The 17932-nt window shown below is 45.7% G+C and overlaps 1 protein-coding gene across 3 annotated transcripts in view; it reads right to left on the reverse strand.

The window, feature by feature from the left end:
• PRKCH (protein kinase C eta) overlaps nucleotides 1-17932 on the reverse strand; it is a 120397-nt gene that overhangs the window by 85449 nt on the left and 17016 nt on the right. Inside the window, exons 1-2 of one of the 3 annotated variants that reach the window (XM_052783457.1) lie at nucleotides 9133-9225; nucleotides 6617-6680 (exon numbers count right to left, since the gene is read on the reverse strand). In XM_052783457.1, the coding sequence (XP_052639417.1) occupies nucleotides 6617-6680; nucleotides 9133-9192 (124 nt within the window). In that variant the 5' untranslated portion in view covers nucleotides 9193-9225. Of the gene's footprint in view, nucleotides 1-6616; nucleotides 6681-6805; nucleotides 7053-9132; nucleotides 9226-17932 lie in introns of those variants that run through there. The other 2 variants (XM_052783458.1, XM_052783456.1) reach the window with 2 other exon arrangements.

Raw genomic sequence — 17932 nt, forward strand, 5'->3', positions numbered from 1 at the left:
TCTGGAAATGCAGAATCGAACCAACATGGACTGCATCTGGAAATCCCTTGCCTGCAGCATGCACGTATGGGACACGTGTAAAGCATTGGAAGAAGTGTAGGCATTGGAAAAAATACAGGGGTATAGAAAAACACGTCTCCTGCTGCTCTCTGCCACGTAAAACTTTGGGCTAGACGTTAAAGACTTCCATGTTCTCAGACTGTGAAAAAAAGATAGCAAAACTTTCTTTATCCTATTCTGCACTGGTATTGCCTATTCAGATCAGGAGGTTCTCTGCATGTTGTCCACTACATGCCTTAAAATTCTCCTGTTTGGGCTAGTAACCCAAAACAGAAGAGTGGCCCAACTAGGCAGGGGATCAGAACAGGGCATTTTTCATTCCTGGCTCCTAGTTTCCAATAATTATTCCCTTAACTATAAAAAACAGGCTGAAAACAGTCATTATTGCAGTTTACAGAGGACTGGTAAACATCTTTTTTTCTCCCTCCTGTGCAAGGACCTACTAAGGTATCTGCAAATAGAAGTTTTGTGGGGCTGAGAAGCTACATTACAATACAGAAAAAGGATCTTCTTGGCACAAAGCCTATATATCATTTGAGACTTTAAGGCTGCAGATCTTTACTGGTACCTGTCTGAGGAAATACTATTGCTTAAGACAAAAATCACTTCACGTTAGAAAAAATGTATTCCAAGAAAAACAACAGCAAAAGAGTCTTCAGGCTTGAGAATAAACCATCCCAAACACATCATGTGACAGTTGCAAAATGAAGTATTTCCTGCTCTAGAGGCAGGTTCAAGGCTTCCTTGCTGCTGCAAAGCCTACCAACATTAAATATTTAGCAATGGGTGCTATATCTGCTCTACCAAGTCACTTGGCTTTTCAATATTCTCATTGTTCTATTTCTTGCCCAGAACTCAAATTTGTCTTTGTCTTTCCTGACACTGAAAGAAAAGAAACAACCATTACTTACCTCACAATGATGAAATTAAAATTGAACTTAAAGCCAGAATTATCACTTTGAGTGACAATGTATTAAAAAAAAAATATTTTTTTTTAAAAAAAGGCAAATTGAAAGAGTTCAAAGCACTAAAATAGAAGCACTTTATTTTCTGTGGGGCTTGCTTCATTCATTAATTCAGTCAAATAATTAATTTGTATTAATTTCATTAGCTTTGCTCAAAATTAAGAAGAGTAAATAGCAAGAGAGGTGGCACAGCAACACAACAACAGGCGAAGCTGCGAGGGGACTCAGCTTGCTCTGGGACTCCAGTATTGCAAGGAAAAGAGGTTCATGCCATCCTTCAGGCACACACCTGGGGCCTCTCGGTGTCCAGTCTGACCTCGCTGCGGCGAAACACCCTGATCCATGCGCAATCACCGGCTCTTGAGTATCTCTACTAACTTCTCACAGGTGTCCAGAAGCACCAACAACAGAAGTCTACAGACGCTCATTGCAAGGCTTTTTATTTCAAATCAATCACCCCCTGCCCAAGACAACAGTAATTCATGGATTGCCCCTTCCCAGCCCAAGCCAGTATTCAGTAGCAAAGAGAGACAAGTAGCGGAGAGCAGGTCTGAATTCATGCCACCGACTGCGCAACACCCGATGCGGCACCGCAATAGCATCAGAGCCACTTGCTATGAACGACACAAGCCCCAAAGACAGAGTCTCCTCAGAGGCACCAGGTCACTTTCAACCCAAGCCAGGAGGACCTAGATGACCTGGAAGGGGGACCTGGAAGAGCACAGAGAAACGGTACTCGGGCACACGGCGCTGGAGAACCGCAACCGCCTCCAGTCAATGGTGTCTGCCTGCCGCGGTGCTCCCAGGTGCTCTCCAGGAGCGGTGAGGAAGGTGACCCTATTGAGAAGCTGCTCACCTAGAAATGGTTATGGCCAAGGTTAGAAGAGGAACAACATTAGGGAGGTTTACACCCTACACAGCACTACCTGTTTTAGAGAGCAATAAACCAGAATTTTTCCTTTAAAGGAGGCCTAAAACAGAGTTGAGATCTTGTGGATTATCTCAGAGATCCTGGCACACACATGGGTCATCACAGGCAGGGAGGCAGGACACTAACGGTTCAGTTAAAACACAGCTCCTGCGGTCCCCAGGGCTGGGCAGAGCTGAACCACCTTCTGACAGCTACAGCTTTGCTTGGCCCCACACACAGCACGCTGCGCCCTGCTCCCATCCCCAGCTCCTCAGCTGACAACATGCCTCGCATCCATGGATGAGGCATGTCCACAGCAAAGACAGACCTCTCCGAGAAGCTGCTTTTGTTATTTTAAAAGGAGAAAGGGGCAAGGAGACACAAAGAGAAAGAGACACATAAGAAATGCTAAAGACACCATCGGTGAAAAAACAAAAAAAACCCCCACAAACCACAAAACGTATTACTATCCAGAGTAAAAAGAACGAGGAAATTTAAAAAGAAATGGTAGTTTTGATGACTTGAAAAAAAATCCCATTATCAGGCAGGTTAAACAAAGAAACCCCAGGAAAGATTAAATCAAATTCTTCACAGGAGGGAGGTGGTATGGGAAAAAAAAAAAAGAAAGAAGCAATGCCTAAGCAATGCCTGAAGTTTGGCAGGTAGAAGTCAGTCCTCAACTTCTCTGTAAAACAGCCTGGAGTAGAAGCAGGTCTTGGGTCAGTGAGGGAGACGGCTGGAGGAGAGGGTGCTTCCCTCCACCCCAGCCAGGTGCTGGGGCCACCAGGACCCAGCACTGCCAGCAGAGACACAGTCATGCTTGGAGAGGTAATCTCCTCCCGAGGTAAGGAGATTTTCATTTTAATTTTGCACTGGTCGCTTTACACAGGAAATGTCAGCTGAATGCGGGGAGTTAATATAATCAGGTATGGCTTAGCACAGCAACAAATACATCCAGCAGAGAAAATAAAGATAGACCTCCCTTGCTTTCTATTCCTCCATTTCTTTCTCTTCCTGAAAAGTTATGCGTATTTTTAACACGTGAAACAGGCATATTTCCCTGCCTCAAAACAGCACGTTAACACTGACGGACAGAAGAGCCATATGGGAACCTACAAAGGACTAACCTCCTTCCAGCTGTACATTTTCTATACTGCCCTCATCCTGACGGTACATGAACGCTTCTGTTGGACACGCTGTGCCCCTCACAGAAGGGCCACCCTTCTCCCCCATCCCCACCGTAGGTAAGCAGAACCAAATTAAGCTTTTGGTCAAAATAACTTTTGATCAAACAGAACAACCAACCACTCCCAAAACTAAAGAAAGTACAAGCTGCCAACACCACCAGGACTGTCTATTTTGGGTAAGCTTTCTAGGACAACAAATAATACAGTCTCAAGTGGACCTAACATCCCTAACATGTTTGTTTGGGTTTGGGGCTTTTTGCTTTTTTTTCTTTTTATCCCCCCTCTCTTCTCACTCTCTTTAGCCACTTTTTGGGCTTTTACCTTACTGGAGTTAGGCAATGGTGGCCAAGACCCTGTGAATTTGGCTATTTCCATAAACAAAACAACTAGCTTGGCATAAAACCTGTCTGAGATGAATGACATGTTGGCAGTATGAGGACCAGCAGTAGGCACTGACCCTCCACCTTTGCTCTGTGGAGTTCTCAGAAGCTTTTCAAAGGAAGATGCTCCCCACGGTTCAGACTGACTCCATTACGTTATCCTTCTGTCCCCATGGTCTACTGAAAGCAGTGAGGCAAGAGCTGCTAAAAAAACCACATCACCATTGCTGGATCCTTTTCAGAGCACCGGAGTTACACACTTAACCATTCATAAGTCACAAGAAAATGATCAGAAGTCCTAAACATCGTATTGCTTGAGACTCCACATGGGTCTACGTGCTACCCTGATGGGGTCTAACACGAACTAATCGTTAGGTTCTCTGTGTACCCATAGACACACGCAGTCTTCAAGCGGTCTCTGCCACGTTACCCGTAACTAGCAGGGAGCATGTGGTAGCGGCTGCCCTCCAGGTTAGGGCAAACAAGTGGGAAGCCACTTTTTGTGCTTTCAAGTTCTGATTTATTCTCAGATTTCTTTCCAAAAAAACTTAAATTTCAAATACAATTCTGAGCCTCCAGATTTCCATTAAAAAAGAGAGAAAAATAAAATAAAACATGATGTTAGGGAGGAGACTTCACTGTTTTTCAGAAGGAAACCCCTCCCTGATAGATGCCTCCACTATCCAACGACTGGGAGAAGTCAGTATCTGCAATCAGGCTTGCCCTGGATTACGTCTATTCTTGGAAACTCTAAATGTGACCACACATGGGACTAACCAGCCAAGAAAAACCCCAAGAGCTGTCTTTGATCTGCCTGTTCTGTAAGTCCACACATCCTCAATAACGACAGAGGAAAGAGAAGTAAACTGTTTCCAACATTTCCCATTTTCCTCGGAAAGCAGTAGTGGTACAAACATCCAAGTTCTCCATCTCTTGTCTTTGAGACCTTGTTAGCAATATGCCTTAACAGCTTCACCACCAGCACAAGTTTGAAGCACACTGGATTTATGCTCAAACCCACCATCCCTGCTCTACCCTGCTTTAAATGGCCAAGCATGACACACTTACATGTGGATACAAACTGGGACGCAGGTCAGTAAAAGCCCTCTGGTTTCTTCCCTCTTTCCATCATTGGCTCTGTCATAGGCAATTAAAGCCAATTTCTAATGTCCTCTTCACCCCTAGGAGCTATGGCCTCTGGACCTGCGAAAAAGTCCTCCAAGCCTCCCTAGCACACCTTTGCACTCTCCCTGTTCTCTGGTTACAAATAGAAAGCTTTTCCCAAATTGACTTGAAAAAGTAAACTTCATGTCTCCCTGTGAAAGCACAGTTGTAGGGAGCACATCCCTAGAAGGGAAAGGGTATATGATCTGTTAACATTTTATGTGTGGATAAATGTGAGAGCAGTTCCCAGACCCCAAAGTTGACACCTGGGCAGAGAAAAACATGCATTCGTACTTAACCGATAAAGAACTGAAAGTTGTAGTGATGCTATGTGGCCTGCTTGGCTTCACAAGGTAAGTGAACTTCACTGGAAAAGGGAATTCTGGTCCTCTCTGCCCTGCTCCAGTGCTAGGCTGTGACACTCCTTGTCTTCTCCATCGCTCCAAGATGAGGAGTCAAAGTCAGGCTTCCTGTTCATGTCTCCCTCCTAACACACCTTCTGCAAGCAGGATTACACCCTGCCCACAGTCCCTAGGAGTAAGAGCAGCCCCAGCTGCACGCAGGGAAGAATGTCTGCAAACCCTGCCACTGCTTCCACGCCACAGGGCTCGGGGTGCTGCTCTGGAGGATGACACCATCTCCCTGCAAACCCTTGCTGGGCCCCCAGGTGTGGCTCAGCTGATCACTTCTGTAACCAGCTCAAATGCTTTAAAAGGCCACAGCCATCCTGCCAGGAGCAGAGCACTCCTGGGGTGTAAACCACGCAAAGAAAACCAAAAACTTCACCAACTCCTCTGATGCAGCAGGTCCCCATCAAGCAGCTGCCCAGGCCCCAGCACACATCAGGCTGCCGGCTCAGCAAGAGCGAGAAAGCACCCCAAAAGCATCCCAGTAAAGCACAAGCTTGTATTCAAACCTGCATTTGAAAAACAAAGGCAGGGGCATTGACAGGCCTGGGCAGCCGGCACAAGGTGGGAGCTAGGGGAACGGCTAGGCAGGAGAGCAGAGCTCCCCCGTCCCTTGAAGCACGCACCCCTCCAGCTTGCACCCTCCTTGCATCCAAGACGGAGCACAGCAGGGTGGGCTGCCTGTGCTGCAGCCCCTCGCATAGCCTTCGTGCAGAGCAATCGGTTTCTGGGGCAGAACAAGAGAAAGCATTAAAAATCCAGCTCTCCCAGGCTGCAGGTAACAGCGAGTGGAGCAGATCCTGCCTCCATTCTTGGCTTCTGCACAGAAAACACTCCCCAACAAATGCAGTTTGAGGCTGCAGCTAAAACAAATAAGAACAATGGTGCAAGTCTGAAGAAAATAAGCTTTTTCTGAGCCCCGTCCCAGATTTCCTGGGTTCCTCCAGCAGACCTCACATCCATGCTCATAGCTGGTATCACAGTAAACAACAGGGAAATTAAAAACATCATACTATAAAAGATAGTTAGAGCAAACAAATCCACGCAGATACTTTTTCAGGGCAGCTGTCGCACTAAAAAACTTCTGTTTCCTGCACAAAGTGAACTCGGGAAACAGAAATGCATGTGAAATAGATGGGAATCATTATGGAATAAAAATCACGCAGATGTTTTAAACATGTTCTATTTTAAACACGCTCTGCATGCTCCTTAGCTTGCCCTTCAAGAGGCACCCAGGTGAAAAGTACGAGTGACAAAAACAATCCTTTTGAAGGACAACTTCAGATAAATAAACCAGATCAAGCATGAATCGGCTCCCTGAGTCCAAGATCAGAGCAATAGCAGAGCAGAGGGCACACACAGAGTGAGCTGTTACAAAGAGCCCCGTTCAGATTTCCCCCACCTCTCAAGAAACCTCTGGCACACAATAGCACGTGGCCTGCATGAAGAATGCCATTTGCATATATACTGCTTGGTAACTGAAGGCAATAGTATACACCAGAGTCCAGCTCTTAATGGAAACAAGCCAAAATGATTCTCTTACCTTCTGTGAAGCTGCCTGTAAGAGTTATGACAACAAACACTTTGCCTTCTGGCTCCAAATCCACCTGAAAAAGTAAAGGAAATGTTAGAAGACTGTTTTTCAAGGCAAAGATTCTTCTCAGGATTTTGCATAATAAATCTTGCCAACTTTTAATAATATTTGAAGCTCTATATATATTCTCATGCACACCCTTAATTTTGCAAAAAAATCAAGCATTCAGGGCTCCATAACAAATAAGGAACTTGACCCCTTTCTTCTCCTAGAAGCGCTGAACAATCTCAACCTTGCTCAAGGAGATAGATATTAAAGAAAAAAAATCAAATATGGTTAATAGTGTTCCAATTTGTCAGATAAATGAAGCGGGAAGCAGGAGTAACATTAAACACATGCAATTCTCTGAAAAGATCCATGCATATCTGTTTGGTGAATGGATATTTCCTCCCTATTATATCTTAACTCATTTAAATTATTTCAGTCTCTCAAAATACTGTCAGTGCTGGGGTAAACACCGATTTCTTACATAAATCACCATTTGGCCTTAAACCATAGAAAATAGAAAACTGTTAGTGCTGTTACCTAAGGACTTGTTATCGTTTAATCTAAATTAGATAGAGATACAGAACATAATTTTAGGGATCAGAGATTCAATCCCAGTGTCGGTCAACCTGTCCTTGAAAGAAGGTATTTATTTTTTGGCGAGTAGATTTTTCATTTTTAGTTACATTTTTAATTAAGGTCTTGCTTTTGGGTTTTTTGTTCACTAGCTAGTTTTTAGCAAAAATCACAGCTAAGGATCCCTGAAGTTTGAGTCAGGCTGTCACACAGAAATCTCACTTTCAAAAAAAAACCCCACCCAAGGCACCCCCCAATACACCCCCAAATTACAAGGTTAACATTAGCAAAGAGGAGCTTCACATCTCATGGGTATCAATAATCCGTGCAGAACAGAAATTCTGAAAACAGACCTCTCTGGAGGAATGACTAAACATGATCGTTCAAACCCCCTCTGCTCTTGTATAGCCACCTTTCCCTGGTCTGGCAGAAATAGAAGCAAGCCTTCTACATCAACAGCCCCAAGTTTCATCACAGAGATGCCCACAATTTTATACACCCTGGTGTGCACACTGCAGAGTAGAAAAACATTTCCCGGTCCTGCAAGAAAGGATGATGAACCCAAGGCTCCCTCTTTTTTCTCAGATAACATGCGATGTATCCTGCCAACACTTTGATTCCTCTTCAGTGTTAACACATACCACATCATTCAAATAAACCTCTAACCATAAGCCTAAGCTACCAGAGAGAGCAACAGCGTATGGACCACCACTAATCCAGACATTTGCCCACGGTTTGCAAAACCCTGCCAGGCACCAACCAGTCCTTTTAAGGGAGTAACATTAAGATACAGATGTAAGAGAAAGATGAACTCTATATATCCAATGGAGGAGCCAAACAGCCATGCTACAAATGGACAGAAAGTATCTGCACTGCTGTAAGCGGGGGAAGAAAGTGTCCAAGCCAGGCTGACTCTGCAGCGTTAAGGTATAGCAGCGCTTTCTGCTGGCACCTCCACTCCTACAGATGCTAACTGCAGCTTCACTAACACGAGCCAAGAGAAAACAATCTTCTGGGGTAAGCGAGGGGGAAGCAGAGACAGCACACAGCATCACATACATCTCCCTAGCCTACAGTTTGTTGCAGAAGTAGAGAAATTGTTTTTAAACTATTGGGAATTTGTTAGGATGAGTAGAGCAAATACTTTCAGAGAAAGGATAAGAGAACATCCTATTCGCACGACTCCAGCTACAGTCCAGAAGTGACACATCTCTATCAGTGGGATACAAAACAGGGAAGCTAGAACTGCTCGGCAAAATCCCATCAAAATGTTGATTTTATGGACACTATATCTTCCACTAAAAAAAACCAAAACCACACAACCAAATCAATCTCACAGGGAAAATTTAAATTAAATATTTAGCTTTGACTCAGTATTAATTTTTGTATTTGCTTGGGCTGCTTACTACACTGGCTTTAGGAAGCTGTGTGTGAATACCTCTCTATTAGTATCAAAGATACTCCCCAAATAAACTTCAACTCCAGAGATATCATGCATCATTATTACCTAAATTTCAGTTCGCTGGAGAGATATGCAGCTTTGTAAAGAAATGGTTCTTTCAAAAACGAGTACTATCTATAATATATATACATACACAGTCACCGAAAATGATTTATGGGATATCAAGAATTCAGATTTTATGGGAAAATCCTTCCTTACTTAGGTTTCCAAACTCATTCTTCAGTGCTTATCATTTTTCTGCCAGTCTCCATACACAGTGATATGTTAAGACTCCCGTTTTCACATTCACAAAGAGGATCCTTCCTCTGTTCTTCTGACATACACGGTCTCCAGTGGGATATGGAGCAAATCCTGCACTCCTTGTTTAGTCTTAGAAGCAAAGGCTTGTCAAGACAGAAGCAGCTGGGCTGAGACCAGGAGATGCAACAAAAGCATCATCTACCTTTGACACAGGGCACAAACAAAAATTGGTCCAAACTCTGTGACACACCTTGTTCTCCATCACTGCAAATGGGATTCCTCTGCCCAAGGTAGCATAGCCTCACAAAGCAGAAACAAAATAATACTAAAAGTAATAGCAGGAGATTTGTGAGAGTTATATAACAACCTCTCTCCCTTCCAGAGTCCAAGATTAAAGACCAGTCAAATCCCCTACACCAACTAAGCAGCCATGCTCATATTATATCACAGTTCAAGAGCACTCAATAAAGATGATCTACCTACACTCAAGAACTTCTCATGGCACATGTTAGCAGGATTTAATGAAAAATTACAGCTGAAAGGCTCCAAAATGAGGACTGAAGCCCCAGCATGCCAGGAGCTGCTGAAACTTTGGCACACCGGCACCCCACTGGATGCAGGATCGATAGTGAAATCTTGCCCTGTATAAGGGGTTAAACCAGACAGTCTGAAGAGTTTCTCTGGTCTTAAATTGATAGCAACAGCAACAACAAAAGATAAGATACAATGAAAATAAGTAATTAAAATTAATAAACCACTGGTAGAAGTCTGGCTTTTGGATCTGATGTGATCTCCTTTAAAGATGAAATTTGACCAGCTAAGCAGCAGCCAACGCAATATCTGAGATCGAGTCCCAGATACGTGGAACGTGCCTGAAACAGAAAATAATCTCCGATCTAGAAAACCGAAAGGAAAATGTCTGACTGCAGGCCTGCCCGAGATCAGACGACGAAGCAGCTCCCAGACAGCAACACCCACCTGACAGGACATGCTTCCTCTTGCCATCGCACGGACCCCCCCGTACCACGGCCGCACAACGCGGAGGGGGCCTCGTGCTGGCGGCAGCTAACTCCCGCGAGCTCCTCGCGCTTGCTGGACCACAACCCGCGATGCCTGCGCAGCCAGACGGACGTTCACATGCTGAGCCGGCACGCACGGCAACCGGCTTGCTAAGCCCGGGCCCCGGGGCTAACCTCAGCCATCCTCGCAGCTCCGTTCCCCGTGTTCCTGCCCCTGCTTTACACCTTCATTACCGCCTTCACACTTCGCAGTGCGGCTACACACAGAGCACACGCTTCGGGATAGCTTTACCGACCCAGCAAGCAACCGCGGCCACGTTTAGGCACGCAGAAATACGCCCATAACCATCTGAAACCAGGTGCCCACAAATGAGGAGTGTGGTACCCTACTTCTTCCCCAAAAGGAGGAACTCCTAATACAAGCCCTCCTTCAATCTCTTCAGTCACTAAAGAACTTCTATCCCTAGCACCTACTTTCACCGACCGAGAGGACTTCTCGCTATGCTCTGTTATTAAATAAGATTCAAGCACTTCAAAAGGAAGCAGCTGCCAAAGGACTGGCCCTCCAGCCATGGAAGGGATAACCCTATCTAGCAACGGCTGGCTGGCGGCCCAGGCCCTGACTGTGCGCCGGCAAGGCTCCGGCGATGTCGGTACCTCCCAGCATCGGCGAACACCCTCGGGATCCAGCCTCACAACATCAGTGCGGGTGTAACACAAGTACCACAGATGTGCCAAGTTTTGCTTCTCACTTCTTTTCTTTCTTTTCTTCCCAGCATCGACTGTAGCTGCTTAAAGGCGAAAAACTGTGTTTTTACAGAGAAGCAGGGGCCACAGTGTTATTCTTGACAGAATTGTTAAAGTCCAAAGCAGACCATGCAATCAGTTTGGGTCAACAATGCAGCTGACGCTGATCTTCTTTCTCAAAAAAGCAGGACAGGCTCGGAGAAACTCAACAGCCTGAAGGCAGCACAGATGATGCTAAGGGGCAACTCCTATGTCATAATATAGGAGATAAGCAATACAGGAATGTAACCATCTGTATGTATTTGGCAACAATATTCAAAGAGTAATAAGTACAGACAAAAGTTTCCTAATGCCAAGATCTATTTAGCACATGGTAACTTTTAAGGAATCACAGAATTCTGCCCGGAAGGTTTAGTATCAGAGCAGGAGATGCACCGCAGTGGGAAAAGTCCTGTTGTACTGCGAGAAGCAAAGGAGAAGCCTGAATTTTTATGCATGCATGACATTGCGAATGCTATGAGGTACACTGATCTCCAAATAAATCGAACTAAACTGGTGGCGTGCAGCATCACAGCACTGGCAGGCATAGCTGTAAACAGTAATCACCCTCCCCTCTCTCTGGCACTTTTGTCCTCAGCCTAGTCCCCCAGAGAACAACTGGGAGGAAAAATACCAACTTTCTGGCTGTTTTAGAGGTAACTTGGCCAAGTTTTAGCCAACTGGGAGAGGCAAGAGTGCTTATCAGTGTAGTAAAGCCTTTAATCGCCACTCTTTTCTAGTTCAAGGAAAAGGAAGACAGCACGTGCCTCCATAGCACAAAGGCTCGATAAGATCAACTGTTGGAGCTCAGGAACCCCCTTTGTATCTGTAAGAACAACACAGGATTTTGGCCCAGAGCTAAGCATACACTTTAACTTCTGTTGAACTTCACAGCCGTACCTAAGAGAAAACAAGCGCTGGAGGATTTTGGCAAGCGAGCTGGAAATGAGCAGGTAAGGACTGACAAGTTCAGCCGCGGTTTCATTACGCTTCCATCGTGAGACGCAACACTTTGGCAGCGAGGCTGAACTCGGGACCAAGGAGGACTTCGCTCCTAATTCAAACCACTCGCAGGGTGCCCCATGCCTGAACTTGCCGAGATCGCGCAGCTCCACATGACTTCAAAGGGAGCTGCAAGGGATCGGTTTCCCACAAGGAGGGGCCCCAGCCAACCACCTCATATACCTTCTCCAGAGAAGGACTGTACCAACATTGTTCCCGACAACTAGGCAGGTGTTATTAACTCCCCTTCTCTGCGTTACAAAAAAAGCTAGTTCGGGAGTGAACGAGGGAACAGATGCAGGGAGACTCAAACAGGGCTCCTTAATCATATGCCTTCACACATACAGTAAAACTGGTCGCGCGTGATTCAGCAATGGAAGAGGTTTGGAAAACAAATTCAGAGGGAGGGTAATCTCTCAGGCAACATATCAACACCCAGCTGAAGCATCCACTGAACTCGAAGAGCAGGTATAGTCAGTCGGCCTCTGAGAGAGCCGGCATGCCTCTGTGAAAAACTCGCTGCGGATGGGAAGAGGCAGATCCGAAGGGTGGCTGCCTGCCTGCGAGTCGCTCGCTCTCCAAAATGGAGACGAGGTGGACCTCCAGGATGAGGAGACATCTTCAACGTTGCATCTGGCATGAGCATTAATTCTTGCAAACACAACTTCAAAAGACTTTTTCCTCCCTTCCCCACAACAAATAATCCAGTCTGGGAAGCCTGATCTGAAGCACGCTGAAATCAGTGGGAATCTTTTTATTGTCTTTGGATCAGACACAAAAGACGACTGCATTTACCCTGGAGCCCAGAACATCCTTTCTCCCTTTGCTGCTCCATCCTTTCTTCCCCACAGGCACAATTAGTAAGCATCCTAGAAGTGCAACCTTTTTCTAAGCCATGTCAATGCTGACGTGGCTTCAAAAACAGAACAAGCCAGACACTTGCAGTGAATAAAGCAAATATAAAAGCAACCTGGGGACTTAATTAGCTTAATTAAACAAGTAGCTATATCTTTTGACTTCCTACACAATTTTTAAATTTAATTAACAGAACTGCATATATAATCAGTCATTTGTAGAGGCAATTCCCAAGGCTCTGTTCAGTCAGAAGAGCTGAAAGTCTGGATTAGGCTAAAGCTGGTTTTTCACATGCCTCTAGTTATTTCTTTCAATTTTTCTTGTTTAAGCTCCTAACAGATCATGCTTATGGAATGTCACATCTTTCTGTATTTTAATAAGGTAGCACCTCCACCTGAGCATGCCTTTGTTGGACAGGTCAAGTAGCAATTTTCTCAGCCAAATACACGGTGTCTGGATTAATCAGTCCCTCTTGTACGTTTCAAGGCTGACAGACACCTGTCTATCAAGTCAAGAACCTTGGAAAAATCCTTAGGGCTCTCTAGTACAAAGGGGATTTTGCATTTCCAGACCGACAGATTAAAGTATTTTTCCTACAAATGCACAGCATGCAATTTTTAAGATTCAAATCAGTGTGCCTAAAAAAACAAAATGGGGTGCCAAGCACCTTCTCATTCCTGCAAAGGCTGGCAGATGCTTAGGGCAGTAATTTCCACCGCAGGTGCCAAGGGCAGACTTGGACAGTTTCGCAGTGACCCACGACAAGCTCCATGCAGGGGAGGCCCTAGGAGATGCTATTTGGTGAACAGCAGCGACCCCAGCTCTTGTTCCACCCAAGCTTTGAATCTGGTGCTGCCAAACAGCAGCATCTCCCTGCTCCCACCACGATTTAATTTTGATGCCAGGTCTCAAAACAAAGAGCGAGCACAGGGTGACGCAGCGCTGCAGAAAGGCTGCCAATCCCACCTCTAACTGGTAGGTCCATGCACCATGCTAAATTCACAGAGTGTCGAAGCCCTCACAGCTCACTGATTCCAGCTGCAGCAGATGCACGATTAGACCTGGAGATGACACCTGGTCTGTTGGGGGTCAGCCTGGCCATCCCCTGTTAGGGGACGAAGGCTCAAAACTTCTGCCTCCTGCAAGTGACGATAACTGTCAAAGTTTCAGGGGGAAAAAGAAACCTTTCCAACAACTATTACTGCTGTACGTTTAACACTCTGGAGGTTAACCCACAAATGGGTGGAAAGTTAGTCTCTCTCATAACTCCTATAACCAGTTATTCCAGCTATTAGTGTAATATTGTCATTCTAATTTTTTGTTCCAGGACAGCTGTTTGAAATATTACTTTTGCTTTCAGTCAAGCTGCATAATTATAAGCTGTGTGCCAGCCATGAGCAATCATGCATAACTAATGAGTATTAGCCAATCCTGGACTCTTTAATCAATTTTAGTCTGGTTTCATCCAAGAGACTACCCACCTCAACAGGAGATTTGCTCAGGTAGGAAGAGCAAGGGCTGCAACAAGATTTATCTATCCTGTGAAAATTCCTGCCAAGAAAACCTGTTTGAAGGGCTACAAATACAATATAGATAAAAAAGGAGGTTTCCAATCTTAAGAAAAAAAAATTTTTCAAAAGCGTGAGCCAAAGCCTGCTCCTACTGGAGTTACACCAACTTCTATGACTTTTGAGAAATCCCACTTCTAAAGCAATGAATGATTTATGAGTAATAGTTGCAGGTGACTGCTCTTTAGTATATTTGAAAAAAATTGTAGGGTTATAAAGTTAAAATGAGAGAGAGAGACACACACACAATTGGTTAAGGGACTATTATATTTTTGTTCTCCTTATATTTTTAAGGAGAAAAACAACTACTCCTCTCTGGAGGGATTTCTGATCTCTTTTTCCTGAGTTCTGTGGCAGGGGAGGAAATCCAATTGCCCATTTATCAGTCCCACAGTACTGAAGTTTCTCAAAGACCGGGCACTGACCCCAGCAGTACCACCACTGAGCAAGGACCCGTTCCTTCAGAAATTTCAGTGAAACTCAAAATGCAATGGGGGATGGAGGAGAGTCTAAGAGTCCCATGCACGCACTGGAGTCTGCAACAGAGGAGGGCTCTCATCCACAACCCCAAGACAAGTGTGGGGCTAGAAACAACTAGGGTGGTAAACGGGCCGAGAAGAAAACATGAAAGATGACCAGACCCTAGCAGCGAGGGTCCAATTTCTGAGGGCGCAGAACATGCCGAGCACGGGACAACTCTGCAAACTGCCCACAAACAGCGAAGCAGGCACTGCAAACTCCTGCCTCAGAGCCTTCCCCTCTCGATTCGACGGGGCGGTTTGCTGTCACCCCTCCCCAGCGGGGCCCGTGGCTCAGGGGAGGACGGTGGTCTCACACGCTGCTGCCAGCAGCTCTCGAAGCGGGGCCCGCAGCCCGAGCTTACCGCAGGCGGCTCTGCCATCGCCGGGGCGCAGCCACGCTGCGGCTTCCCGTCCTACGCAGCTCCTGCAGCGAGCCGCCGCGGCCCGAGAGCTCCTGTACGGCCCCACGGGGTAAGCTGGTGAAGCAGCGCTACTGGGATACAGAGCCCTGGAAAGCCAAGGTCTCCCCTTTTGGGGGAAGTCTTGGGGAACGGATAGGAGCGAGGCGGCGAAAAGCCTGCTCTGGACCAACCTCGCACTTGCGAGACATCAAGTCGCGGGCGATTCTGCTCCGCTTTCGCACCTGGCCAACAAATGGCATCTCATTTGCACGTGGTGGCCAGGGGAGAAGTCGGGCAGAGAGCAAAGGCTGCTCCGTGCCTCCCTGAACAGGCTCGGCAACCCAGCTGACCGCAGAGCGCAGGGGCAGGACACGACTTCCCGGGTGGCCTCTCGACACCTTCATGCCACCTCCCCTGGCTCCCTCCCACAGCCGCTACGACCATAGCCCACGTGAAACCACAATCGCGTGGGCAGGATGTGTTCTGCCTTTCCCTACCACACGCACATACAAGCAGAGCTTTAGCTCTGCTGCACGCAAATTATTAAACATACACCTTGCTTTGTAACACCATGCCAAATACCATCGTGTCCAGTCCGTCACTGGATTCTCCTCCCAACTCCTCTTGCCTTCCTCCTGCAGCTTTTTTTTTTTTGCCTTTTTTTTTTTTTTTTTTTTTTTTTTTTTTTTAAAGGGATGGCAGGGAAATCACAGATTACTTTCATTTCCTAACAGGCAGACACCAACATCAGTGCAGGACCACTAAATTAAAGGATGGCAAATGCAGGGCTTCATTTTCAGCTGTTTGAACACTTGATTACAGCAAATACGCCCATGCACACATTTGGTAGCTGGTATCAGGCTATCAGTTTGCATATGCAATGTATAGAAACCTGCCTGCAGACACCTATATATGTATGCAATTGTAGGTAAAAGAAGCTGAAAATGGGACAGGGTCTCTGCTCTTGAGAGGCTTAGGAGCTTTGACAAACAAACAAAAATCTTCTATTCCCATTCAATGAACAGTAACAACAGGTCAATAAACCTCAACAATCAGTTATTACCAACAAAACAAAAATCTTTCAACAGCTATAGAGCCTTGGGACACCACTTTAACTATTACACTCTGGACCCATGAGTTGCGAAGGGATGATGCCAACAGCTCATGTTTTACTTCTCTCACTGAGTACACAACGCAGGAAACGACGTTTTCTATCTCCAAGTTCTGGAGACGATCAACAAATTTATTTTCTGTCACATATATTAACTCAATATAACTTGGCAGAAAAAACAGGAAGTTGTGCCACCAGTTTTGCTGTTTACAGTAATAAATAAATAAATCACTGACGGGTGCCAAGCAGGCAAGTTGGTGGTGGCACTTCCCGTTTGGAAACACTCCAAGGGCCATAGCAATGAGTTGGTGAGCGGAGTTTCCTCAAAGTAAAACACTGACATAGCTGAGCTTAGGACTGATGCAACGTCCCCCGACAAGAAAAGGGCAGGTGAGTGCTAGCGAGGGAGCGAGCCCAGGTGGCCCATGTACCAGCCAGCGCACACCAGAGACCTGGGTTTTGCCCATAGGGGAACAGAACAGGCACCAGGCAGAAATACAGAAGGAGAAACAAAAACATCGGGCAGAGAAGCAATAACGACGCTCTCGGTCTTGAGGAGAAGTCTTCCAAGGCACGGCATTCACCTGCAGTTTTAATTAACCTTATTAAAAAATCTTGGCAGGCTTATGAATCATTCATGACTTTACATTAAGCAGCAAAGCCTGCATCGTGATCTGAGATTCTGTGTTCAAGGCAGTCTTGTTGGTCAGCCAAGGATCGTCACCACACAGCTACAGCAGGAAAGCACCGTGTAACTTAGGGGAAATCCACTGGGTTGTACAATGTCAGATAGGGCCCTCGATATCCTGTTCATGGATCCAACCCAAGGAATTGTAGACCCCTAAACCAGTTGCAATACTCAGCAAAGAACCCCTTTGCGGTCGTCTCCCCAGCACCTTGCTCATTTACATACTTGCGTTGTTCTCCAGTATTCAGTGCTGGAAAATATCTTCCTGTTATTCATAGGTTTTATTGCATAATCTTAAACTTCTGTGAAATTCTTCTCATTTGAGTCTCCATTAGGTGCGTCACTATTTCTAAAATATCTTCCTACTACATATAATTCATTTGGTGTACTGCTGCTTTTCCATTTTTGTCCAATATCTCCTTCTTCTTTCTAAAACCAGGCCACAGCTGATGAGATCATGAACCATTAAAATGCATTAGTCCTCCAGATATAATCCATCAAATTTCTCAACACCCCAGGTAGAAAGGTGAAAGGTCACAACTTTCTGCTACTCCAACCATTTCTGTCAGAGACTCACTTTTGAAGAGCCAAATCCCATCTTTTTAATAACAGTTTAAAAGTTAAGTCCTGGTGGTATAGCAAAAGGCAATCTGCTGGAAAAGTCCAGCTATTTATGGTGCTTGATCACTATTCAGGGGTGCTGTAAAATAAAAAAAAGGATCCCAGAATGAGATGCAATAAGCATCGCGATGCCTGCAGCTTGATGGCAGCTGGGGTTCCATGATACAGAGATTCAAATGCAAACCAAAAACTCTGCAGAGGGCTTCGTTTGCAGGCACCTGCCTGCTTCTTCCCTTTAACACTGAGCGTCTAAAAGACCTGTACTTAGTGGAGGGCCTTGCAATAGCCAACGCTACGCTGCTCGGTTGGCAAGTGTTTTGTGTGCTGTACAAGGGGCCAACAGGTATCTGTCCTGATTATCACTCACCTATCTCAGCCTGACTTCCAGAGCTGCTGTAGCACTACACCTGGGATAGCTGGAACACCAAAA

Source organism: Harpia harpyja, chromosome 3, assembly GCF_026419915.1.
Source record: "Harpia harpyja isolate bHarHar1 chromosome 3, bHarHar1 primary haplotype, whole genome shotgun sequence".
Classification (NCBI taxonomy): Eukaryota; Metazoa; Chordata; class Aves; order Accipitriformes; family Accipitridae; genus Harpia; species Harpia harpyja.